Source organism: Pyxicephalus adspersus, chromosome 4 (assembly GCF_032062135.1).
Source record: "Pyxicephalus adspersus chromosome 4, UCB_Pads_2.0, whole genome shotgun sequence".
Classification (NCBI taxonomy): Eukaryota; Metazoa; Chordata; class Amphibia; order Anura; family Pyxicephalidae; genus Pyxicephalus; species Pyxicephalus adspersus.
In genome coordinates this window covers 70,414,080-70,438,186 of record NC_092861.1, presented here as the reverse complement: position 1 = coordinate 70,438,186, position 24,107 = coordinate 70,414,080, and the positions used below count along the sequence as shown (strand labels likewise).

The window sequence follows — 24,107 nt, the reverse complement described above, 5'->3', positions numbered from 1 at the left end:
AGGACCATTACCGCAGTTCAGCTATTATGCTTTTAGGTATCTTCTGTTTGGTATACACCCAAATTAATAGTACAGACCTTTTATTTCTACAGTTTTTCAGCATACAGCACATAACATTCTTTAATATACATTTAGGCCAACATTTCATTTCTAATGGATACAAGAACATCTACATTAACAAAAATATGCTTTAATTTTGGTCTCCAAATAAGGCTTTAATAATGACAAAAACATTATACTTTTACTAACATTGCTGAAAAAGAGAAAATGTCTATCAGCCAAAAAATTTAAAAGAGATGTCTAACATTTTTTTTAAACATAAACTGAGGGAAATATTTGGGATCCACCACTAAAACATTTGACAAATCTGACAACTTTCCTTTGTTTGTCCAAATTCATATGCTCTTATGCAAACATGCTGACTACAGGTATGGGCTCAGGTAGGTCTGTTGACCTAAAATGAGCTATTAGAGTTATAACTAGAGTTTTGACCCTTGTTGTATCCATCCTGAGCCTCTAGGCCCCTTTTCACCTTGATCTAGGACTCGTATTCATCTTTTCCAGGTAATGCACTCCATCACTCCATGCTCTGTATGACTACATGCAACTTTTATTTGTCTTCTGGCCTAACTCCCGGAATTCCAGCATTTCAACCCTTTGGCTATAATCTTAACACTCATTTTACACCAGTAGTCTGTCTGTACTTAACAAATAATCTATTTGGTGTTACTAGCATGCAAGCAAATTTTTAGTACTGTTCACACTACTGCTGCTACTAGGAAAATTCCTCTCTTTTGTCGTTGTCTTGCCATTTAGCCACTTTTTAAGCCACAGTAAAGGGTCACAATGTAGCCTCCTCATTGGGCACCGTCAGATTACCCTACCCATCTTTAGTAATCTGTGCCCTTCTCTCAATCCTTTTCTCACAATTACCTGCTCTCTCTACCTGGTACAGGTCTTCCTTACAATATATCTCTCGCTCCTAAATTTGAGAGAATCTCAGCATCCAACCTCATGCACACCACTAAAAACATTCGCTCTCTCCCTCCAGCAACTAGCGGAATGCCAGATCTGTCTGCAATAAAATAATCCCTGCCATAACCTTATCCTAAATAAGTCTCAACATTCCGGCCCTCACAGAAACCTGTTTGGCCCTCTGACTTCACTGCTATACTTTACTATTTAGGTCTGTACATTACTAACAGCACCAGACCTAACAATAGGAGGTGAGTCTCTTCCTCCCCCCTCCTCCTTCCTATTGCATCTTCACTGCCTCTCCATCTCTCAACTTCTGATCACTTAAGCTACAGCCACACCATCCCTTTCCTTCTATAGCTACTTTTCCTTATTGACTCTTTACCTCCAACGTATCCACAGTTATTTGTGCACTTGCCAATTATGGCACACCAGGATTCTGTCACTGCTACATCCCCTGAAGCTTTTGTTTTCGACTTCTGGTTTCACCACAGTCCTTTTGAAGCCATTGGATGGCCAATATGTCTTATTTCAGTGGCACACCAAATAGGCAGGGCTCAACATTGATGCTTGTAAATAAAGAACAAACAGCCACCAAGTTTCTTTTTTTTTTTTACCTTTTTCCCTACCCCTTCCCACACCAAGATCTCTGCAACCTAAACCTTACCACCTTTTCAGACAAGTGGCAGGATTGAATCACCCTGATTTTTCACCTAGATCTTTCCTGTTTTAACATTGACAATACTGCTCTCCACTAGTTCCTATCCTAACGCTGACAGCAGGCTGGGACACGTCCAGGATGGGCTACGAAGTGTAATAAATGATGCTGGCAATCAGGCATCTAGTGGTAGAAAAAAAAGTATTGAAGTAAGAACAAATTCTAAATTAAGGGTGGGAAATGGAACAAGAGTGATTTTGCTATTTCATCATTTAATGAACTATCGCAAAGAAATACCATTTTTCTAAGCTCCGTAACATCAATTTTCTTGTCTCCCACACAACTTACCTAAGAAGTAAATGTGATATCTGCTGCATCTAAATCTATGACATTTCTGCCTAATAAATAATTCCCAGCGAAAAGCCAGTTGAAAAGGTTGTGTCTACATCTAGAATACTGCACATTTTGCAAAGCAAACCATGGCTTAGGTAAATACTTAACAGTTCTAATATGGCTCTTGCAATTACCAATACATATCCACCAACAACCTTTTCACATTAGTGTAAAAATCTCAGGGGAACAGAAATTTTAATACATTCATTTTCTGGAAATGAAGAATATTTGAGAACAATGGTGGGTTACATTGAGTGCCATGAAATGTGTGGGACAGATTTATCTTCAGTGTTCTTTGTTTACAAAACAACAAAAAGAGATTGTTACGTTCAATCAGTATAGAAACTTATCATTAATCAAATTACCACCCAAAAGCAGCCGGGAGGTTACTGAAAAGTGCCACATAGTACACCCGGCTATAATGGGCTGGGGAGAACATGGGAACTAGGATCTGTTCTTATATGTAAGAGGAAAATCCACAGCAGTTTCTCAATAGTCAACAATAAATCACCATAAAAAATGTACTTTGTTAGAAGCGACTGCAAATAACACATAAATAAATATACTATAATGTGTAGAAGTATAACAAAAAAGGGTATCATCACACATATTGTTATCAAAACAAATTCAGCTAGAAAATTTATAAAGCTAATCTCTGGTTGGAAATCCTTGTCAATCCTTGCTCTCTTTAAAGGTTAAACTCAAACTATGATTCAAGATGTAGGTTGGGCTTAGGGTTCTGCCAGCAAATGCATATGCAGAAAGAAATTTGGATCTGCATGTTGTATACAACCCGTAGTGTAAACAATATTACCACCAGACGCTATAAAACTTTATTTTCAAAAAAGTGGCAGGCATTTTTAGTAGAATTTACATTATGTTGAAATTACAGTCAAATGAGATCCTTATCTTCAGGTGTCATCTTGGAGAATTGAGCCCCACATCCAGCTTTACCCATATGGCACAAAAGTGAAGCAAGGCATGACATCCATTTGGAAATTATTTCATTATATTAAAATACTTTTCAATGACAAAACATTAGGCTGCAAATTATACTTGTCATAAAACCTTCAAACAACATTACACACAAACTCAAATCTGACATCTGGGGAAAAAATGATAAGCTAATGTTGTCTGTACACGTTCTCTCAGCAACTGTTGGCAATAATAACCTCCAACATGTGAAGGTTTTGCTAACATTGAGAAGCTCTACATTACTGTAAAGCACAAAAAAAATAATAGATATGCAATATCTTTGGGACTGATTCTGCAGATGCTATAAGTAAATAATATAGACACAACATTTTTTGAGCTATGGGAGTCATATATAAATATACTACCAGTGGCAACTAAGCAATGTATAATATCCATGTTTGAACAGACTCCCTGGTATGTAACCAAGCTATTGGACAATGATCCACCTGTAGTTTTGTAATTTGTCTCACACAGAACTATGTATGTTTTATAATGTACAGTTAATGCCTGAATCTCGGTACTGTTTATTTGTTATATGATGATTCACCTGTGTTACTATTCTCAGTTATGTTGTAATTACCGGTCTATAAATTCATCTGTGGTTTATTTGAATTTTTTTTTTTTAAATTATAAATAAAAAAGTAAATAATAAAAAAACAAAGTTAAATGATGCATTAAGTATTTATTCAAAACTAAACCAGATTAGGAGTTACTAAAAATCCCCCCTGACACTTCATCCAAGAGAGCAGCCAAAGGACAGGAAAAGGCTGATAATGGTCTCCCAAGAAAATGTTCAAGCAGGGTTGGAGATTCCCCACATTATCCCTTTTGATGAAAATAGTTTTAATCTAGGTGCATTATGACATGTTTTTAACATTTATAGTGCAATGAAAACATTAAATAAAGTACAGAGGAGTAAAAATAAATCCATTATCATGGCTACTGTTTACACTTTTTGTTTCTTTGCAGCCAGTTCATAGATCCATCTGTGTGACAGAATCTGTCAGCATTTAAAACATGCCAGAAATGTATGAGCTTGAGCTTTTTGGGTCTCACCTGCAGGGACATGCATTGTTTTTTTTATAGAAAACTATATACAGTTACAGGTCGGGTCTGTTGGCCATCACACATATGGATACATTTTGTTCCAAGAAGACTAAACTGTCCAAAGCATTGGTTCAGAAGAGGCTTTTGTTGAGACCTACAGCCGGAAATGAATGTAAATAAAATCCTGCTAATTTTGGAAATCCCAAACGGCAACAATTGAGCTACTGCTTGCATACACGGAACACTGTGACTGAAATCATTTGTGCAACCTGAACAAATTTTCCCAAACTGAATTTCCTCTGCTAATTCTCCCTAGGCCAAACCTGTCCATATACACAGAGAAAGAAGAAAAGCTATATTCTAGCTCTTAGATCTGCTGTGTGTGCCAATACAACAAGCAGCAAGTTTGAAAAGTAAGGAATGAAGGCTTCAAGCTACCAATAAAGATAAAAACACAAACAGAACTTTTTCTTACAAAAAAAACATGGTGACAAAACTATAATTTACTCTTTTGAGTACAGTTTAATAAACTGAAGAATCATTTAAAGTAAAAATTGTAGAGGGAAATAGGCAACACTCAAAGCATCAGATGTATTTTTCCAGTCTAGCTGTATGAACAAACAAGCTCTCTGATCAACAATACTGGATGCCAGCAAAGGTGATGCAGTGTGCAAGAGTGTCAGGTTTGTGGACAAAGTGTTCATATATATTGTTGCCATTGGTAATGCCACTGATATTTTTATTAAGAGATGAGGAGGGAAGTCATTTGATGAAGTTTTTACTGTGAATTTTGGTAAGTAGAGAGTTAAATGGGATACGAAAAGGAAAATATTATAGCAATTTTTAAAATACATACTGCCTAAATCTTTTTTTTCCAAATCTTAGGTAGAATGGGGAACAGTTAGTACCTTTTTTCAGGTTTTTATTGCTATCTGTTCTGCCATAAGATGTATGTAGTCAAGCAGACTGAATTCAAAGAATCCAGAAGTGAGTGGCACTCATACATCGTAAATTTAGAGGCACCCAGTCCAGGAAGAATGCTCACCCCCTGCCACTGGAGAAAAAATAATTTCTAGATACATCAATGGAATGGGTAGATGCTAAATAAAATTATGGAAGAAATCCAGGAGTTCCAATTTCTAATATGCATACTAGGCCAAATAATAAAAAATCTAAATAAACACTAATTTTGTAATGAAAACCAATTTCCTTTCAATTGAATTGTGCTGGACATTGGTGATGGAGGTGGGATCCCAGAAGTACCAATTATGGACAGAAACATAGCCCTAGGATTGACCCCAATGGTGACAGCAGCAGAAGAAACAAAACATTATACAAGAATGATGTCTGAGGTCAAGGCAAGCAGCTTCCTAAACCAATATCACTTTTTACCATTTTTTTTTTTAATTACAAAACAACAAAATACAGAAACATTGCAGAGTATATAACGAGCATATGCATTTTATATGGCAGGCATATGTTCAATAAAGCTAAAATTGTAGAGGATTGTGCCAAAAACAGTAGGAATAATTATTATTGTAATACATAATATATATTTTTTTATTAGGACGAGTGATCCTGCATTCACTTTGATCCCCCAGACTTGTGCAAAGGAAGTTACAGTACAATTTCCACTGCACAAGTTTTGATTACACCTTCATTAATGGATATGAAAAATGTTTTCACCTTGTAAATCAGCCCAGTGCATGTGTTAAGATTCAACAAAGTTGAATGCTATAATAATATATTTCAATATGTCAATATTAAATATAATAATAGTTTGTAAAATAAAACAAAAATGTGATGATGCTACTATAGACTGCAAAAGTTTAGTTTGAGATGTGTTACATTTCATCACCCAGAGTGATAATCAGCTGCTATGTGATGAATTCAGTTCAGTTAATAATGTATTTTATATTTGTTTGTATCTCATGACATAACTATAGTTAGTCTATCATCACATGTAACTGCCAAACTAGCAAGAAATCTTAACTAATATTACAATATACATGACAATTTTCAGTTTTTAGACAGTAACAGAATTTCAAACATATAACAAAGGAACACATTATCATCCCTCAATTACACAAATCAACAATAAGACTCAAATCATAAAAGGGCAGGCAGTACTAAATATAGATCTACAGGAGAAGAATGTCTATTGAACATACAGCTGTTTTCAGTTTGTTGAATGATTTTTGTTCTATAAAACTACTGTTTAGGGTCCCCATGGTACAAGAGAAGTATGCATAACAGTAAAAAAAAAAAAACAAAGACCTCTTACTACTTCTAGAAATAACAATTTACCCAGATTTTATGATAGTGGTTACAGATCTTCTTTTATATACCCCTAGCTAAATGTCCTGGGAGTCGGTATAAATAAAGAAAGGTGACTGGTGCCTTGTTTGGCGACACGAATACATAAGTATATACAGCAAAGCACTGATAGGAATTATTAGAATAGTTTGAAGTGTAAGAACGTTTTCTAGCAGAGAAGTAACAGTTACATTGACAGTGTACTACAAAAACATCAGAATAGATTTTTAAAGTCAACAATGAAAACAAAGAATTTATTATCCTATTTAAATAGAAAAAATAATTTGTCATTGGGAGCACATGAACTGACTGGCTCCTTTAGCTGCCTGACCTTCTCCCACTGCACTTAAATAATGCGGAAATAGTATAAACTGGTGTGGTGGCCTTAGAGCCTGTAGTTATATCAACCAACCAAAAAATTATCTGTCAGTTCACAGAGCAGTGAACAAAATAGTGCTGTGTACTGAACAGGAACAACAGGAGCATACAACTATAGGTACACCCTTCCCCTCTATGTGAAAGTGCCCAGGCCTTTTGGTAGATCAAAAAAACAGCTGGTCTATCATAAGCTAAAGAGTTGTTTTCCCTTTAGGCTGCTTTATGTTTTTTTATACATATATTCACTAACATGTTACTTTATTGTGTGCCAGCCCTTTGACAGTGTTACGTTAAAACACAGGTATAACACTAATCCAATTCCTTTTGCAGAGCTAGAAAGTGCGGCTGGGAAATTCAGCATTGGAAGGTGTATTATCTCATTGCTGCACATTGTGATGCCCCATCCACAAGACATAATAATGAACTAGCACCCAACATGAGTGGGAATCTTAAAAAAGGCAAGACGCTCAAACCAACTGAATCCTAAGGACGCTGCCTCCTTAACATACTTTTTTATATATATATATTCACTAACATATTTTTTTACTGTGTGCCTGCCCCTTCTTATTAAACCAGAGCCCAATCTCGAGCAGAGCGAGATCATCACCTGGTTGTTCACATTTGTAGGACACTCCCTCACATGCACGCTTAAAGTAAGATTAGGTGACGTCACTGACGTCATCAGGCGAGCTAGAAGAAAGATGGCGGCATGGAACATCAAAAGGAGTACAGTACATTGATTCTCTGGAATAGGATTATCAGACACGTTTACTATGGTGAAGCTCAAAGCCCAACCCTAGGATAACCTACTCTACCCCCAGCAAGTGGCAGTTATGTGGTGACATCACAGCGGCTCTCTGTATCATATGTGAGTACAGGTCATTTTGGTGATACCCCTCAGGGGGTGGGTGAAAGAGGTTCTCTACTCACACAGAATGCCCTGTCTTCTGGGTTAAATGACACAGACATCTACTGCAGGAAAAAAAAGTACTGCCAGGGACAGCATGAGAAAGAAAGTTAGTATCGTGAATGGTGCTGTTTTTTTTTTTTTTTTAATTTACCTTAGTTTAGTATCTATTAGTTTTAAAATACAAAAGCTGGACATAATAGTTCTGAGCCAATAGCACCTTGGAGAGAACTGCACTATGCCTATTTTGGGCAAAAGGATCTCACTGTATGGATGGAACAAAAATCTGGAAAATAACCGTGCACTCCAACTGGACTCCTTATTGAAACCTTATTATTTCCACATGTATGAGAAGAAATATCTACCACAATCTCTAACAGTTTTGGCTCGACAATTATCCACTTAATCCAGAAAGAAAAGAATTTTGTTTTTTTTTTTCCTTTCTTACAGCACATTTGTAGTAGACATCTTGCTGTATATGACAATCTGCACACCAAAGCAATTATTTATAAAATATTTATATTGTTTAAGAGATTATGTTTTGCAGTTCTTAAATATGACACACACTTTGTTTGTGTAAGCTAATGCTTTTTCAATTACAATTACTCAAAAGAAGGATTAACGTAAGCCCTTAGAAAATGTGCATCTGTAAATGTATTTGTAAAAACGTAATTGCATTTCTACATTACACACCAAGGCACATCCTGTATTGTCCTGAGAAGTTGCAGCTTGATCTAAATTGTTTCCTATTAATATCATTTAGCTTTATATATGCTAAAATTACAAGGACAAAAGGAAGAACTTTTTGGGTCAACTGTACAAGAAACAAAACAATATCATCCCCCGATAACTAACTACATTTACAATTCTATTATACCACACAATTTTTTTAAACCATGAAATATTTATCCATAAGCTGCTGAAATATTAATATTCTTAATAAAGTAGTATTAAATAAGTAGGCAACAATTACTTTGGTGACTACAATTTAAGAAAAGTGTGAATTTCTAAACAGTTGAGTATATAAGCATAGCCAACGTAGGATAGTAAGCGTTTTGTTCCCAGGATTACCAGGTGAAAAAAAAATGAAAAGGGCCCACAACACAGAAACACATCCAACTACCACAAAAAACTGGTAAGCTTGTTGAGCTGCAATATATTACATTTTGTTTTTCAGATTTAGATACACTTTAGTGGAAGATGCCATTGCAGACTAATGTTAGTTACCTCCCAATTAAACTTACCATCTGATGTTACTTTGGGTAACTAACTCAAAACAAGCGAGCTAAGAAGAATTAGCACTCATCTTCCATTACTGAATAGTAAACCAGGGTCCAGATTATGGTCTTTTTTCACTTTTAGTTCACTATATTTGATTTTATTAAGTTATTGATTTACTTATGATTTAGCTCAGGTTTTTTTCTTTAAAGATGTTAATAAAAAAGTTGGACTAAAAATAGGGATACAGTATACACAATACTCAAAAATAGTAGGAATACGGTTATTACTTTAATTGGGTTGTAGAAGGGGTTCAATTAATTTTCCATCTTGCTTTTCTGGTAAGACAAAGTACTTTCCAAAAAAGTTATAGTTCCTCATTAACTAGCAAAAAGACAACACTACAGAGTAAGGTATCACACTGCAACTGCAGCAAAGAGAATAAAAAATAGGAAGCAATCTTATATTTTCTACAGTTTTAATTTTTGTTTTGATAAATGATTTACAATTCTATACATTTGTTTCTAACTGCTTTTTTTTTTTAACTGTATTTCCCCCTAGCATTTAAACGCATGCCTGGTGCTAGGAAGTCCACGCTTGTAGTAAACCTGGTAATCACATGGCTATAGGTGTCAACCCTTGTCAAAACCTCAGAATAGAGATTGTAAAATATTAGAGGTGGATGACAGATGTGAGGATTGTCCCCACCTTGGTTTAGAGATCATTTTTCTAATTTGTTTTCTTTCTTAGAATTCCTGTGTCCTGTAAATGCAATCTCCATCTAAGAGGAACTAAACTCAAAACATAAGGCTAAAACAAAAAAAAAAATACAGTTACCTTCAATCCCGCTGACCAGTTGATCGGTCCAGAGGTCTCTTCTATGGGGTCCCGCATTGTCTTGGTATCCATCTCCAGGCTGGTGCTCCAGGCGCCACCATCTTCTCCTCTTCTTCCGGGTTCTTCTTACTCACCCAAACTAGGCGCGAGATTGTGTGACGTAGTTAGGGGAAAAAAACTTGCCAATCTCACTGCGCATGCATGAGATCGGCTGTTTTCCCCCCTTTTGACGAAAGGGCTGCTCAGGCATTCGCAGAGCATCCAAGAGCCTCCCGGGATTCGTGACGTAGGTATCACCGGAGGCTTTTCACTCCTAGGCCATAGAGATTTAGGGGGCGGTGCTGTACTCTTATGTAATGTGAAAATTCTGAGTTTAGGTAAGCTTTAAAGGGAAACCAAAAGTAACCTGGATTTAGAGTTTTTTTGGACTTCTGATGCAAAAATGGTTTACCTCTCCAATTCTAGTCAGTACAGGGAAATATTAGATAAGGACAAAACAAAAAAATGTGCAAAAATTTAATACAGAATATCATGTTAGATAAATAGAAAGAAAAGTTGATAAGAAAGGAACATAAAAAATTTGTATGCAAACAACTACTGTAACGGGTCATAAAAAATATCTATATTTATATCAGTTCCTTTTCAAAGGTTGTCCAACAAAATATGAAACCAATTTAGAAGCATTTAGGTGACAGAAAGGTTTCTGAATCCTAAACTTTACACAGTTTTCGGATTTACAGTTAGGTCCATAAATATTTGGACAGACACAACTTTTTTCTAATTTTGGTTCTGTACATTACCACACTTAATGTTAAATGGAACAACTCAGATGCAGTTGAACTGCAGACTTTCAGGTTTAATTCAGTGAGTTGAACAAAAAGATTGCATAAAAAGGGGAGGAACTAAAGCTTTTTTTATACAATCACTTCATTTTAGGGGCTCAAAAGTAAGTGGACAAATTAAAAAGCTTAAAATAAAATGTTCATCTCTATTACTTGGTTGAAAACCCTTTGCTGGCAATGACAGTCTGTAGTTTTGAACTCATGGACATCACCAGATGCTGAGTTTCCTCCTGGCTTGCAGTTGCTGTTTGTTTGTGGGCCTTTCTGTCCGAAATTTAGCCTTCAACAAGTGAAATGCATGCTCAATTGGGTTCAGATTAGGTGAATGACTTGAATATTCCACTTCTTTGTTTTAATGAACTCCTGGGTTGCTTTGGCTGTATGTTTTGGGTCATTGTCCTTGTATTATGAAACGCCTCCCAATCAATGTGACTGCATTTAGCTGGATTTGAGCAGACAGTATGTCTCTGAACACCTCAGAATTCATTCGGCTGCTTCTGTTCTGTGTCACATCATCAATAAACACTAGTGTCCCAGTGCCACCGGCAGCCATGCACGCCCAAGCCATCACACTGCCTCCGCCATATGTTACAGATGTTTTTTGGATGTTTTTGAGCAAAGTTTATTCTAGCCTTTCTATTCTTAAAGCTTATGAGTGGCTTGCATCTTGCAGTGCACCCTCTGTATTTACTTTCATGCAGTCTTCTCTTTAAGATAGACTTGGATGTGAATACGCCTGCTTCCTGGAGAGTGTTGTTCACTTAGTTGGCTGTTGTGAAGGGGTTTCTCTTCACCATGGAAATGATTCTGCGATCATCCACCACTGTTGTCTTCGTGGACGTCCAGGTCTTTTGGCGTTGCTGAGTTCACCAGAGCTTTGTTTCTTTCTCATGATATACCAGACTTTAGATTTTGCCACTCCTATTATTATTGTAACAATTTCTCGGATGTTTTTTTTCTGTTTTTGCAGCTTAAGGATGGCATGTTTCACCTGCATGGAGAGCTCCATTGAACGCACATTGTCAAAATCTTCAAGATACAAGCAACCCTCCCCCCCAAATCAATTGTCGAGGCCTTTTATCTGCTTAACTGATAATGACAGAACAATGAAATTGCCCACACCAGCCTATAAAATAGCCTTTAAGTCAATTGTCCAATTACTTTTGAGCCCAATGAAATGAAGAGATTGTGTAAAAAAAGGCTTTAGTTCCTCACATTTTTATGCAATCTTTTTGTTCAACCCACTGAATTAAAGCTGAAAGTCTGCAGTTCAACTGCATCTGAGTTGTTTCATTTAAAATTGTGTTGTGGTAATGTACAGAACCAAAATTAGAAATAAATTGTCTGTCCAAATATTTATGGACCTAACTGTATTTGGAAATTGTTGGACCCACAAAACACCACTTTTTCTAATAGCTTTAAAATAATCTGAAATCAATATTTAATTCATTATGGAGTGGGGATTTTAGCATTGAGATAAACTTGGATCACAAAATTGTTGAATGCATGGTCAGACTTACTTGTACTGTAGAACTTATTTCTGATGCAAATCCTCCTGTTAGTGGAGCTTCATGACTGATTAGTAACCGGCCAGTCTTTGCCACAGACTAGAAAAGAGAAAAAAAAAATGTCAGAAATCAAGGGAAATGCACCAGAGAACTTTTTTTTTCAGAGAAATAATTTCATCTACATTTAGAAAGCACCGAAGTGCTGATTCACATGCCATCTAGAACCAATAAGGGGGGCTGTGAAAATCATAGACTTAAAAGCCAACAGATATACTCATTTTATTGAAGTCTGCAAGCCACAGTTAAAGCTCAAATCAGTACTGGCACTAGCATCTGCCCAGCCCCTACAAGCCGTAATAAATCCAAGGCAATTTTCAATGTGTTGATGCTGCACATGTCTGCTCATTCCAAGGTCTAGCACTGGATATGGGAATCAAACAATGGTGGCCTTCAGCAAAAGACAGGAAAATGGATGGTTCTATGTACCAGATGTAATGCTCTGCCCTTTGAGTCTAATACCCATTTATTTGAGAGGTCTCAAGTGGCTCCCAGTTGGTCACTGATTTACCTACTGCTATGAGCATGGTGACTGTCAAGGGATTTTCCTGGACTGGACGTATTCCATTTTGTACCCACCCAATCCACTATGTGCTCTGAAGTGACCTGTGATCAGTAAAGCTTTAGGACATCCACCACCAGCCTATATTACTTGAAACATACCTGACAGTTACTGGGAGATAAAGGAGGTGAAATGTACTGCCTCAATTCCAACCTGTCCTACAGTCAAAATTTACCAACACCTTTGTGGCTGTATTGCAATGAGAGAAAGACAGTTTAATTCAAAGAGTAATAGTTCCAATAGTATTTTTTCATGATAGATTCAAGCATTGCATAGCTTGCGTAAGAAATCACATGTTATGCTGCAAAGTCAAGGGATTACACCTGCTTTAGCAATTGGTCCACTCAGACCCATAAATAAAACCAAAGAATATTAATCTCATTTCTTACTTATCAGGATGCTTTGGCCCAGAATACAAAATCTGGAGAATATTAGCTATTTTGTACTGTAAATAACCTATTGTGTATTAAAATAAAGGAAAAGTTGTCAGCCGATATTAAAGATCATACTAATCCTAAAATGATTTAGGTAAAAAATATGTGTTCTGATCCAATTCTAAGAGTGTAAACACTGATCACAAAAAACAAGGACTTGCAAGAGCATGTGCTTAAATAGACTGTTTGCAGTCAAGAGAAAAAACACACAAAATGTAATATTATGGAGTACCATACACAGTCCCATCTGCTAAGGGGGACTTGACAGACAAACACAAATGTAACGCCATACAAAATGCAGTTAGTCACCAAGAAAAAATAAAATCTATATGTATCCATCACTAATAAAATGCAACACACAAAATGCTACACAAGTAATGCTGTCTTACAAAGAAAGGTTAAGCAGAATACACGAAATGCAATCGGTCATAGAGAAAACAATGAAAATTATGCATTGAATGCAGTGTCTATGGGGGCAAAGTTTGCACATAAAGAAGGTGCTTAGGGAAGCAGTATACAAAATGTTCCCTGATCATATGGAAAAAAATTACCCACAAATTAGACTAAAGGGAAAAAAAAGCACACAAAACCATATCTGTGACACACCATACACAATGCTGTCATATGGAATATGCCATATACAAAGCAAAGTCGCAATGTACAGCGCTGCGTAATATGTTGGCGCTATATAAATCCTGTTTAATAATAATAATTTAATAATAATAAAGTCTGAAGTGTGGTATACAACTACTCTTGGTTTAGGAGGTATAAGAACTCACTTGTCACCATTTGCCAACTACCAAGAATAGTTTAACAAGTAAGCAGAATGCCAACAGTAGTAAGAAAATGACTTCAAGCAATGAAAAGACAGAAATAAACATTCCTGTATTACAATGTCCTTTCCTTTATAGTAAAATCAGTTGCTTGTTAAAAAATTGCATGCATTTATATGCCATCTTCTGCTGTATCAGTTTCTTTTTAAATAATTGTCAAAATTAATAAATCATTTATGGTAAGTTTTATTTATATATTTTCCAAATATAACCAAAAAATAAAAGAAAACCCCAATGAGTGGACATTTTAGCTTTATAGCTTTTTAGTGAGTCTTTGTTTAATGTAAATTATAAGCTGCTGATTTTCTTCTAAAAATGTTGGTTGGTTATCATGCTGATCCTCTAAATTTTCATACTCTGAATCACCACCCAGAAGGCAGATTAGAAGCTTTTCACACATATTTTCACATATTTCTGCTTTCCATTACAAAAAGTATTTTGGTGTATGCACACCTTAGTGTTTTTGTGTGGTAAAAAAAATGTTTAATGTGCATGTACAAAAGGCATTATAAATTAAATGATCTATAAAAAAAAATACAAGCAGGCAGGTTGTTTATTGCAGCAGAGACAGGCAATGAAATATACACATGTGCAGCTCAGAGAACAATCCTGGCATAACAGACTGTGGGGAATGAAAAACTGCAGGATGTATGTGCAGGAGGACCAGGTGAAGATGCTGGCTCCCAAGGCAGAAGCCCTGATTTATCAAGCAAAATCGGATGTTCGCATTTGCGCGCATATTCGTGATCCAGCATCGGACCCCTCTAACCTATTTACGAACAAATTTTCAGCCCCCGAGAATATGCTGGCGTATTCTCCTGGCATTTATCAACTGAAATGATCTGGCGCTTCTAGGCGCACATCTCAGGTAGCTTGACACAATGCAAGATTGCATTAAAAGTCATTCTTTCCCTAACAAATCATTCCTTCAAATGGCAATCTTCAACTTAGCCCTAAATAAAAATGTATGATGTGTTCAAATATTTCAAACATATATATTAGCTTAGAAATACCCATATTATTAATTGACCTAATATTTTCAGGTTCAGAAAGAGTTAACTTTCAGCTGATGCCTGACCTAAGGATCCATCTGGTGATAAATCCCTGAGTACTCTGGCAGGCGAGACCTCACTTTTGCTCGTTTTGTGTGTTATCCTAATCTATTTTGCTACATTTCATACTTTGCTTACCATTTAGCACAATAGCTGCTTTTGTTTTTTAAACTTTGAATGTTTCAATGTCCATTTTGCAATTAAGAAGTCAATGTTAGTGCTATGTTATTGTGTTTGTAGCCATATACCGTGTTTCCCCGATGATAGGGCATCCCCATCAAATAAGCCACCTCCCGATTTTTGCATAAACAATTAAAATAAAGCACCCCCCGCAAATAAGACATCCTCCTGAAAATAAGACCTAGGGCATATTTTGGCATTTCAAAAAGACTTATATTATAGGGGAAACAGGGTAGTTTAATTGTAATATGTCTGTATTACCACCTTTTAATGTTTGTTCGGCATAAATATTTTCTAATACAGTTTTCCACCCTTGATAGATCCAAACTGCATATTGGTTTTTTAAAGCATTTTTTGAATGCAATATTTCTTGAGCCATTTTTGAACTATTTTGGCTTTATATGTAAGTGTGGTTTTACATGCGTTTGTGTATTTTTTTTTTTGTCATTTAAATTTAGTGGTGTATGTGTGGTCTCTATGTTGCATTCTGGTTAAAGAAGGAATCCACCTTTATGTGCTTCCACTACCAAGCTGATGTGAGTAAATGAATAAATAGTGGGCCAAGGTCTAAAATGGCATTCAAACCTACATCAACACCCTGGAAAGGCTGTAAAAGCAAGAAAATATGTTTGACAAAAAGTGTATTTGTCCCTGGAAGTTTTATATACTAGTACTATTTGAATTATGTAAACACCTAAATAATGCATACAATCCAGTATTTAATGAGCAAAATTAAGCTGAGCAACAAGAGAACATCTGTTCATTTCTAAGAGTGCTTGACCCTGCTTGTAAGCTTGTCAATCAATGTTGTTTGAGGTTGTGCTTGGCAACTTGGACCTCCTTTTATCACCATTAGGTGTGTTACAATCAGTATGCAACTCAGCTGGACAGCTAAGTGACAATGTGTTTGGCCAGGAAGTGGAAGTGTGCTTGTATACAATAGGGATAAGACCAGGCAGCACAGCACAATGGGAACAAACCTATAACACTACTACAAATGAACAGAGGAGTTCTGTAGAACAGTGGCAGCAAATCAAAATGAGTGAAGTATGTTAAAGGAAAACTTCAGCTTATTCAGCAAAGATCAGACTACTAAAAAAATAAATTAAAAGAAATAAAAACCATGACAATTTATTCATAAAAGGAATATGTACATAATACATTCAAATACCATTATGTGACAATATGACTGAGAATGGGACAAAGGCAACAAGGGGGGTCAAGTGCCAGTTTGCAGTGGAAGCCATGCATACATTTGTCCTAACTATTTGTGGATAAAATGACAAAACATTGCTGACGATTTGCTAAACAACAGAAAACCGTAATTAGAAACCAGGCACAAAAACATTGCAGCAACAGATGAAGCTAGCAATAATAAAGTTTACAAAAAGTCAAATCAATGCATACCATCCAAGCAAACTTACTTATTTCCCCCACAACAAACCAGTTCAGTTAAAATAGTATTAATGAAAATACATATGTATTTATATACATTTAAATGTATTTTGACATACACACACACAAGTGAATTAACTAAATGTTTCAAATATTTGATTTCTCTAAAGCCAAAATTTAATTAGTATATATTTAATTTTAATTTAATTTGAATCAGATCAAAAATGCTTTGGAACATTTTATTTTACATTCATACTATGAATGAGATGACATATTATAAAGTGCTAATTATTATATATACAGCTTGATATAAATTAGTTTGCAGTGATGCAACCGAACAAAAAAGTATCAGAACAACAACTGCAACAAATCAAACTATAAATAAAGCAATTTTGTGAATTAGTATATTGTAACATAAAATGTAGCACTTACCAAAAAGATCAAGCACTAAAGATTCAAATTGACCTGTAATGGACTGTAGGTACACACAGAACAGAAAGCAGGTGTGCCGTAATTGATTGCTATGACATCACTATTGACAGAGCTCCACCTGAATTGCGCAGCTGAAAATTAATCACCTAAATTGGCAAATTCCCAACCCCACTGCTGATTTATCAATGTTGTAAGCTGGTAGGCGAGTCCATTAGCACTCAGTGCCAGCTCGCGGTAATAAGCTGTGTCCAGCTGTGAGTGTATATGCGAGTGGAGAGCTTATGCACATTTGCTTGATAAATCAGGGCAAGAGTGAAAACAGAATGCATGGCAACAAACAAGTAAATTTATTTTATTGCAGAAGAGACATTGCCTCTCTTTCGTTTTCAAACAAGAACCTGCCTGCTTGCAATTTTTTTGAAATTAGTTCCAATTACAAGTACTATTGTTTTTTGGCACAATTCTCATATTCAGATTTAGTGCAGTTTGTTAAAATGCTAGTAAAGATGTGAGCTCTGTAGGATAATGAACATTACACAGTAAACACCAATTATTCAGGTCAAATACATGTTTTCTATTCACTTCATGGGAAAAAATACTAAATGTTGGCCTTGCCTCTCCTCCTGTCCGGTCTGGAGAGATTTTACCAGCACAGCCTACAAAATGATAGTAAGAATTTTTTTTCAAGTGTCTTTTTAATGTAGACCTGTTTTGCCAAAGTCAAATTTATAGATGCATAATGGTGTGAAATAACAAATCAACAGAATCGATTTATTTAATTTTTACAAATAAGTCATTAAGGGGGCAATTTCAAAGCACAGACCTTTACAGTGTGTGCAAAATATACCGAATTCTTGCAACTGAACCCATGTCAGAAGTGAACATAAATCAGTTGCTAATGATAGCTTCCCTGCTCAAAAAACAGCAAAGGATATAATGTTACCCAAAGCACCAAGGGCAGACACTAGCAACAAAATGAATGATTTATTTAAAAGATGTCTGTCTAAATCCTAAAGTCTGCTGATTATATTGTACATGACCACAAGCTGTCCCATATCTTCCGTTTTGCAAAAGTATAGGTTAACTTTCCAAATATTATATCCAGATGTGGCAAAGCACCCAACTGAAAACTTAACAAAGTGCCTAAAAATGCAAAGTTCAAATCCAAGTCAGCCAGAAATATATTTTATATTTTAATATCCATAAAATATGTTCCAATTGTCCCTGAAGATTTAGGTCTTCCCTTCCCCAATCAGAATCACATTAATCTTTAGCAGCCATGATATACATGCTAAATTAACCTCCAAGATTAAGTTTCTTCTATTTAGAATGATAGGCATCACTATCATCTTCTGTGTAAAAGTCACAAAATGAGAATGTAATACGAACCTCACCTATTTTCAAGTGATTCACCTAGAAGACATATGTTAGTAGGAATGCAACAATGTTTTCCCGTTGGCAGAGAATATTTGTCGTTGCGAACATGTGCTACCTGTCAAACCACCTTATGCCTTGCAGTAAGCAATAACTCATTAAAAAGCTTTAAAGTTAAAAACTGTACTGTGTACATTTCTAGCACCTTAATACATACCTGTCAAAACACCCACTTAGAATATTGCTTTTTAATGTTAAGCTCAAACTTAATGTCCATCAGGTTTCAACTGCTGTCTGTGTACCTTTTGAAAAGATTTCTCCTGAGTGATAACAATGTTCACAATAAAGTCATACAAGAGTTCTTAAAGTTTCTTTTAAAAAAAAAAAAAAAAGCACCTTTATGTCTTAATTACCCTCTATAATTTGGCCTTCCTAGCTCAGAAAGACACTCTTGATTGACAGAGGCATGGGTGAGGCTAGGTGGTGCCCTAGGATGGGGTTGATCCATGTTAAAGCTCTGTGCTTCCAGAGATGAGACTTACTTTGCACTTCAGGATTAAGTTAGGAAAATTGAAACAAGCAAGTGGTACTCCACTGTGCTCTCCTCTATTCACTTATTTTGTGGGTCATTCATCTTCTGACAGTCATGAATCTATCAGGGCAAATCCATAAACATCTGCACACGTCAGATTCTCACCCAAGACAAGCACAAACAGTTTTATTGGGCGAGAATCATCTGCCGTGTATACTCCAGGCAGAAATAAGACAAATTATAATGAAGCTTTGTATTTATTCATTATTTATTAAATAATATTTTAAAAGCAACCAATAAAGATATCTAAATTTGATTTGGTTAACAGCATTATTTGCTCGGAACCAAACATTTAATATGGCTGCTAGATGTGTTTTAAGGTATTTAGAAACATACTCAAATCTTGCTTGATACCAAAAGGTAAAATAGACTGTCTTCAGCTTTATATATATATATATATATATATATCCACCCTACTCCAAGGTAAAAACAACAATGTTAACACAAAGCAGAATACAATGGAATTTTCAAGAGGCTCTACAGACTTACAAAACATGAAAACAAAAGCTAAACCAGAGAAAAAAAATAATTGGCTGATCATATAAGATGGGCAAAAAGAGATTGAACTGAGAGAAGAGAAGAACTGAAATTCCTGTTTCCACCTGCTCTACAAAGTGCTTGTTCTCTCCCAGGTTAAGCACTCCCTCTTAAATGTCATCAGGCTATCCTCGGGCACCATTGTATGAATATCATAAAACAGATTGTCAAAATTTTCAGCATTGATCTTTGGTAGAAAAAAAAACACTGCGAGGAAATGTAAACACATCAAATACCATCTGATAACATTTCAGAATGTACTTTGTGTTTTATGTCTTTTCAGCAGTGTACAGCTACATAATATTGGAGTGTCTATCCAAAATAACGTGATGGAAAATTTTGGACCAAGTGCATTTCTCATGTCAACAACTATAAATCCTTTGCAGCATCATGAGTTATGTGAACATGAACAGTTTCCATGAAACACAGCTGGGAATCTCGGAGACAACTTAAATACCACGCAGCAAAAGTCAACAACAAAGCCCCCTAAACCACCTGAGCTCTGTTGTGCATTTTTATGGGAGTTTTAAAGCTTCAAAGACTTTGATGCTGTAACCAGGTTAAATTAATTAAAAAATGTATAGCATTGTCATTTATTTAAAGCATTATTTTTATGACCACAGCAAATATATACAGTCTGAATAAAGCATTTGTGTGCTTATCCAAATATTTAAAAAAGGTTCTACCATGCTTGATCTAAGAATACATTTATTGCTGAACTGTTAAATTTGTATATAGCAAGAAAATGTCAAATACTAAAATATTAATAAAAAATATGGGACTAATGTTAGATAACAAAATTTGCAACTTGGAAACCAGTGTCATGGGACGTTGATGGTTGCCTGGCTGTAGAGTTGATGCTGCAATATGTTGTTAAAGGGAAATTTAACATGTATTTGCTAACCTGATTTTAGAAGGAAAGCATCAAGCATTTTTAAAGGGTTGCCAGCAATGGCAGCCCTCCATAGTACAGATTTACTTAATATAAACATATTCCTGCTAACTTCAGCATTTATCACACTGACACAAGTTAGTAAAGTCCTGAAAAATTGTAGAGCAACAGTAAAAAAAAGAAAAAAAAAACGGGTCATTTTTATTAAACACACTAAGTTCCATAAATTGCCAAAACATTTAAACTGACCCCTAGACACTGAACCATCCTTTCATTTTAATTGTAGTGCCAATGTTTATTCCCATCCTGTAATCCCCCCAGAACAGCAGTGTGCAAACTGAGAAAAGAAGGGCCAATAAACACACAGAGGAGATGTCACTATTGATTTGATGCTTCTTCATTTTCCAATCAGCAAAACAGTGTACAGGAGATAACTCCACCATATTCATGAACTGCAGAAGGTAATTTTCACATCCAGGCTATGTAGCATGGCCAGGTTTGTCTGAAAGGACATCTTCAAGGTGTGTCTGGGATGTACTTGCACTATGCAAAATATCTTGTTTGTAATTGTGACTAAATAGTTTTTTTTGGAATGGCTCTTTAAATCTAAATGGTGATAGCAACGTACATATTTGAAATACTTGCACATTTTCCATGCTGTAGTCTTATTGTACCCACAGGGAAATACCAACTGGATCTGATAGAAATGCATTCATATCGTAAGGTGTTTTACTAGGAAAAAAGAGGGAAAGGGATAGATCCTTTTTAGCCTTGTATGGATTGGTCCCTGTTATGGACATTCACATTTTTACTTGTACTGGTGCTCATTGACACCAAGAAAGTGGGGGGAAATCCAAACATTTAGGGTTCTCCCCAGAACAATAGGTGAGGTGAAATCTTCTAATGGGGACACTCGTACCCAGGAAACTGAATAAAAGGGTTATTCTTCTTACTTTACGGCCTTTTTCCTATCTAGGCTATAGGCCTAGCTAGATTGTGGGCTTCTGTACAACCCAAAGGCAGATTCAAGTATACAGATATGATAAATACCTGTTAATCTCAAAATGCATCATTCTGTTTAGAAGAATGTATGTAGGCTTCAGTGAAATGTTTTTATTAAGTAGTAGACTGGATTCTATTGATATGTTAGTGCTATCCTTCATTGGACTTAATGGGGTCAGCCTTTCCAAGTGTTTTTGAAAGTGCCACCCTGTCAACCAAAATCAAACCAATCAAATCAACCAATCAAAAAAATGTAAAGTACAGATTTTTTTGTTATTATTGTCAGTACACTAAATAACCTTTTTATGAAAGGGTTTCAATAAATATTGCACATTAACATTTCACATATCTATATGTAGGTGCTTTACGGCACTGGAAATGTTGCCCACTCCCCCCAAGGAGATATATGACAGAGAAGCCTACCTAGTTTTCAGTTTCTGTTTACAAAACAAAAGCTGATGCAAAAATATTCACACACAATAAACACACATGAATGAGTCAGTGCTGTGACTCACCCCTTCCCTCCAAACTGTCATCCATGATCCCTTAATCAGATACATGGCTGACTGAAAGGAGACATACGCCTCATACCTCTCTTTAGAAACCACTAAGAGCATATTTACCAAGAAATGAATGTGACATTCAATGCGGCTGAATATATTACCACAGTAAAAATACAATTGTCAGGGAGATTAATTTGCAGTGAAAGTTTGGTGCATTTACTATTTTAAATATTCTGCTAGGAATTCTGTGTTATAAGTAAATATTTTAATAAAAACCCAAATATTTACATATAGTACATAGTGAAAAAAGCAAGATGTGGGTTAAAAATATATTAAAATGTATATAATTAACACTTCATCTCAGATAATGCTGAAGGTGAATATTTTCATGGGGTTGGTAAAGCCATGTGTGTCCCAATTAGGTCTGGTCTGTCTGACCAGCAAGTGATAGATAGATGATCAAAACTACAATTTTAGCAGGTGAGAAAGGAGTAAAAACCACCAATGCTGGCCAAAGGCTTCAAAAGATTGCATCAATGGGACAGTTCTGCTGGCTTTCAGGCTTTTCATTTTGCATTTATTTAGGAGAACTCTGAGACTTTCGGAAATAAAAAAAACATCATCACTTGCCCTCTTTACTACATTAAGCTGCACTCCCAATGACCAAATGAATTGAGAAGCAGTTCTGATGAAGCCCAGCATACACAGGCCCCAACTCTGACCATAGACTGACAGGTCTTTCAAAGTTAACAAATAGCAATACTGGACAATGCAAAACATTCACCACAGCTGGCCCTTGACCTGGGGCATGGGGAGCCCATTGCAATATTATTATTATTATTATTATTATTAATAAACAGGATTTATATAGCGCCAACATATTACGCAGCGCTTGTACATTAAATAGTAATATTTCTCATCTGTGCATACGACATCAAATCATTTAGATGGAAAGTCCCTGGAGGAAACCGGGAAGACAAAACATAATGTATTATTAGGATATCATGACTTCACACCTGCGCCTCATATGCTGTAATATAGATGCTTTTATTAAGTCATAACATTTTTATGCTGAAATTCACCATTCTCCATTCTTCATAAAGGAACATCCAGACTAACATAATCAGAGAAAAATTAACATATAATGAGTACTACACTGTACATTTTGGAATGGAATGTTTTCTACTGCCAAAACATACCGTATCAAATGTTGCTTCTTGTTTAAGTACAGGTGTCCCCCTTCCCCTTTCCTTTATGGTTGTCTCACTATTTCCCATCAGTGTTTCTCCTTATACAACAATGGAACCGATCATGTAATTACAGTAGGCAGACCATTTCAGTTAGCAGAAAGGAGGAAGTGACTGGGACAGGAGGGACAGGTGTAAGACTGCTATTTTTTTTTTACCTATTTTTTGACCTGTAATTATGCGGTGGCCTGGGGAACACCATTTTTTTTCAATAAATAATTATATGCTTACCTACACCTTCAAAGCAGGCCTCCCAATCCTTTCTGTGGACTTGCACCCTTCTAAAACTTCTTGCAGTGCCTTGATCAGTATTTGATTGCTCACTTTTAAGAAGAGATGAGTGATGTTTTTTTTTTTATTGGTTTGGATGTAGCTGTGTCCGACGGCATGTGATAACACATGCTGTGGCTTGTACTGAAGATTGCCGAGCCAATCATTCCACATAAGGATGTAAATGTTCTATGTACATATCTGTATAGCTCCTGAATCCCAATCACTGGGTTGGCCATTGAAAAGTGACCCTAGGTCACATAAGGATAATCAGAAGGCAAGAAAGAACAAAGACTCTGGATTTGCATTGGTAGGAACATGAGCATATGTTTCCCTAACACCAGCACCGGAGCTCCTAAATAACTGCTGAAGTTGTAAAGAAACGTCAGTCATCTCCACCTAAAAATATATCAGCAATGATATGTAGACTTCTCTCCCAATTTTTCTTATTTAACTTTAAGATAAGCATTGCAGTGACCAATTAGAAACCACACATCATACATTAGTCTTTCATCACCCTGGTTGTTCTAAGCCCAGATCTATTACAGTGTCTGCATTTATAACCATTGCCTTCCAGCATTAGGTTGCCAACTTTCCTTTTATATGTTTTGACTACCAAGTCCAAAAAAAAATAAAAATAAATAATTGATGAGGAGGATTCCACAAAGCATGAAATTACATATAAAAACAA

The 24,107-nt window shown here is 35.9% G+C and overlaps 1 protein-coding gene across 1 annotated transcript in view; it reads right to left on the bottom strand.

The window, feature by feature from the left end:
* Window positions 1-24,107, bottom strand: part of BCKDHB (branched chain keto acid dehydrogenase E1 subunit beta) — a 110,476-nt gene that overhangs the window by 17,194 nt on the left and 69,175 nt on the right. Inside the window, exon 9 of the mRNA XM_072408566.1 lies at window positions 12,067-12,153. Coding sequence (XP_072264667.1) covers window positions 12,067-12,153 — 87 coding nt within the window. The remainder of the gene's footprint in view (window positions 1-12,066; window positions 12,154-24,107) is intronic.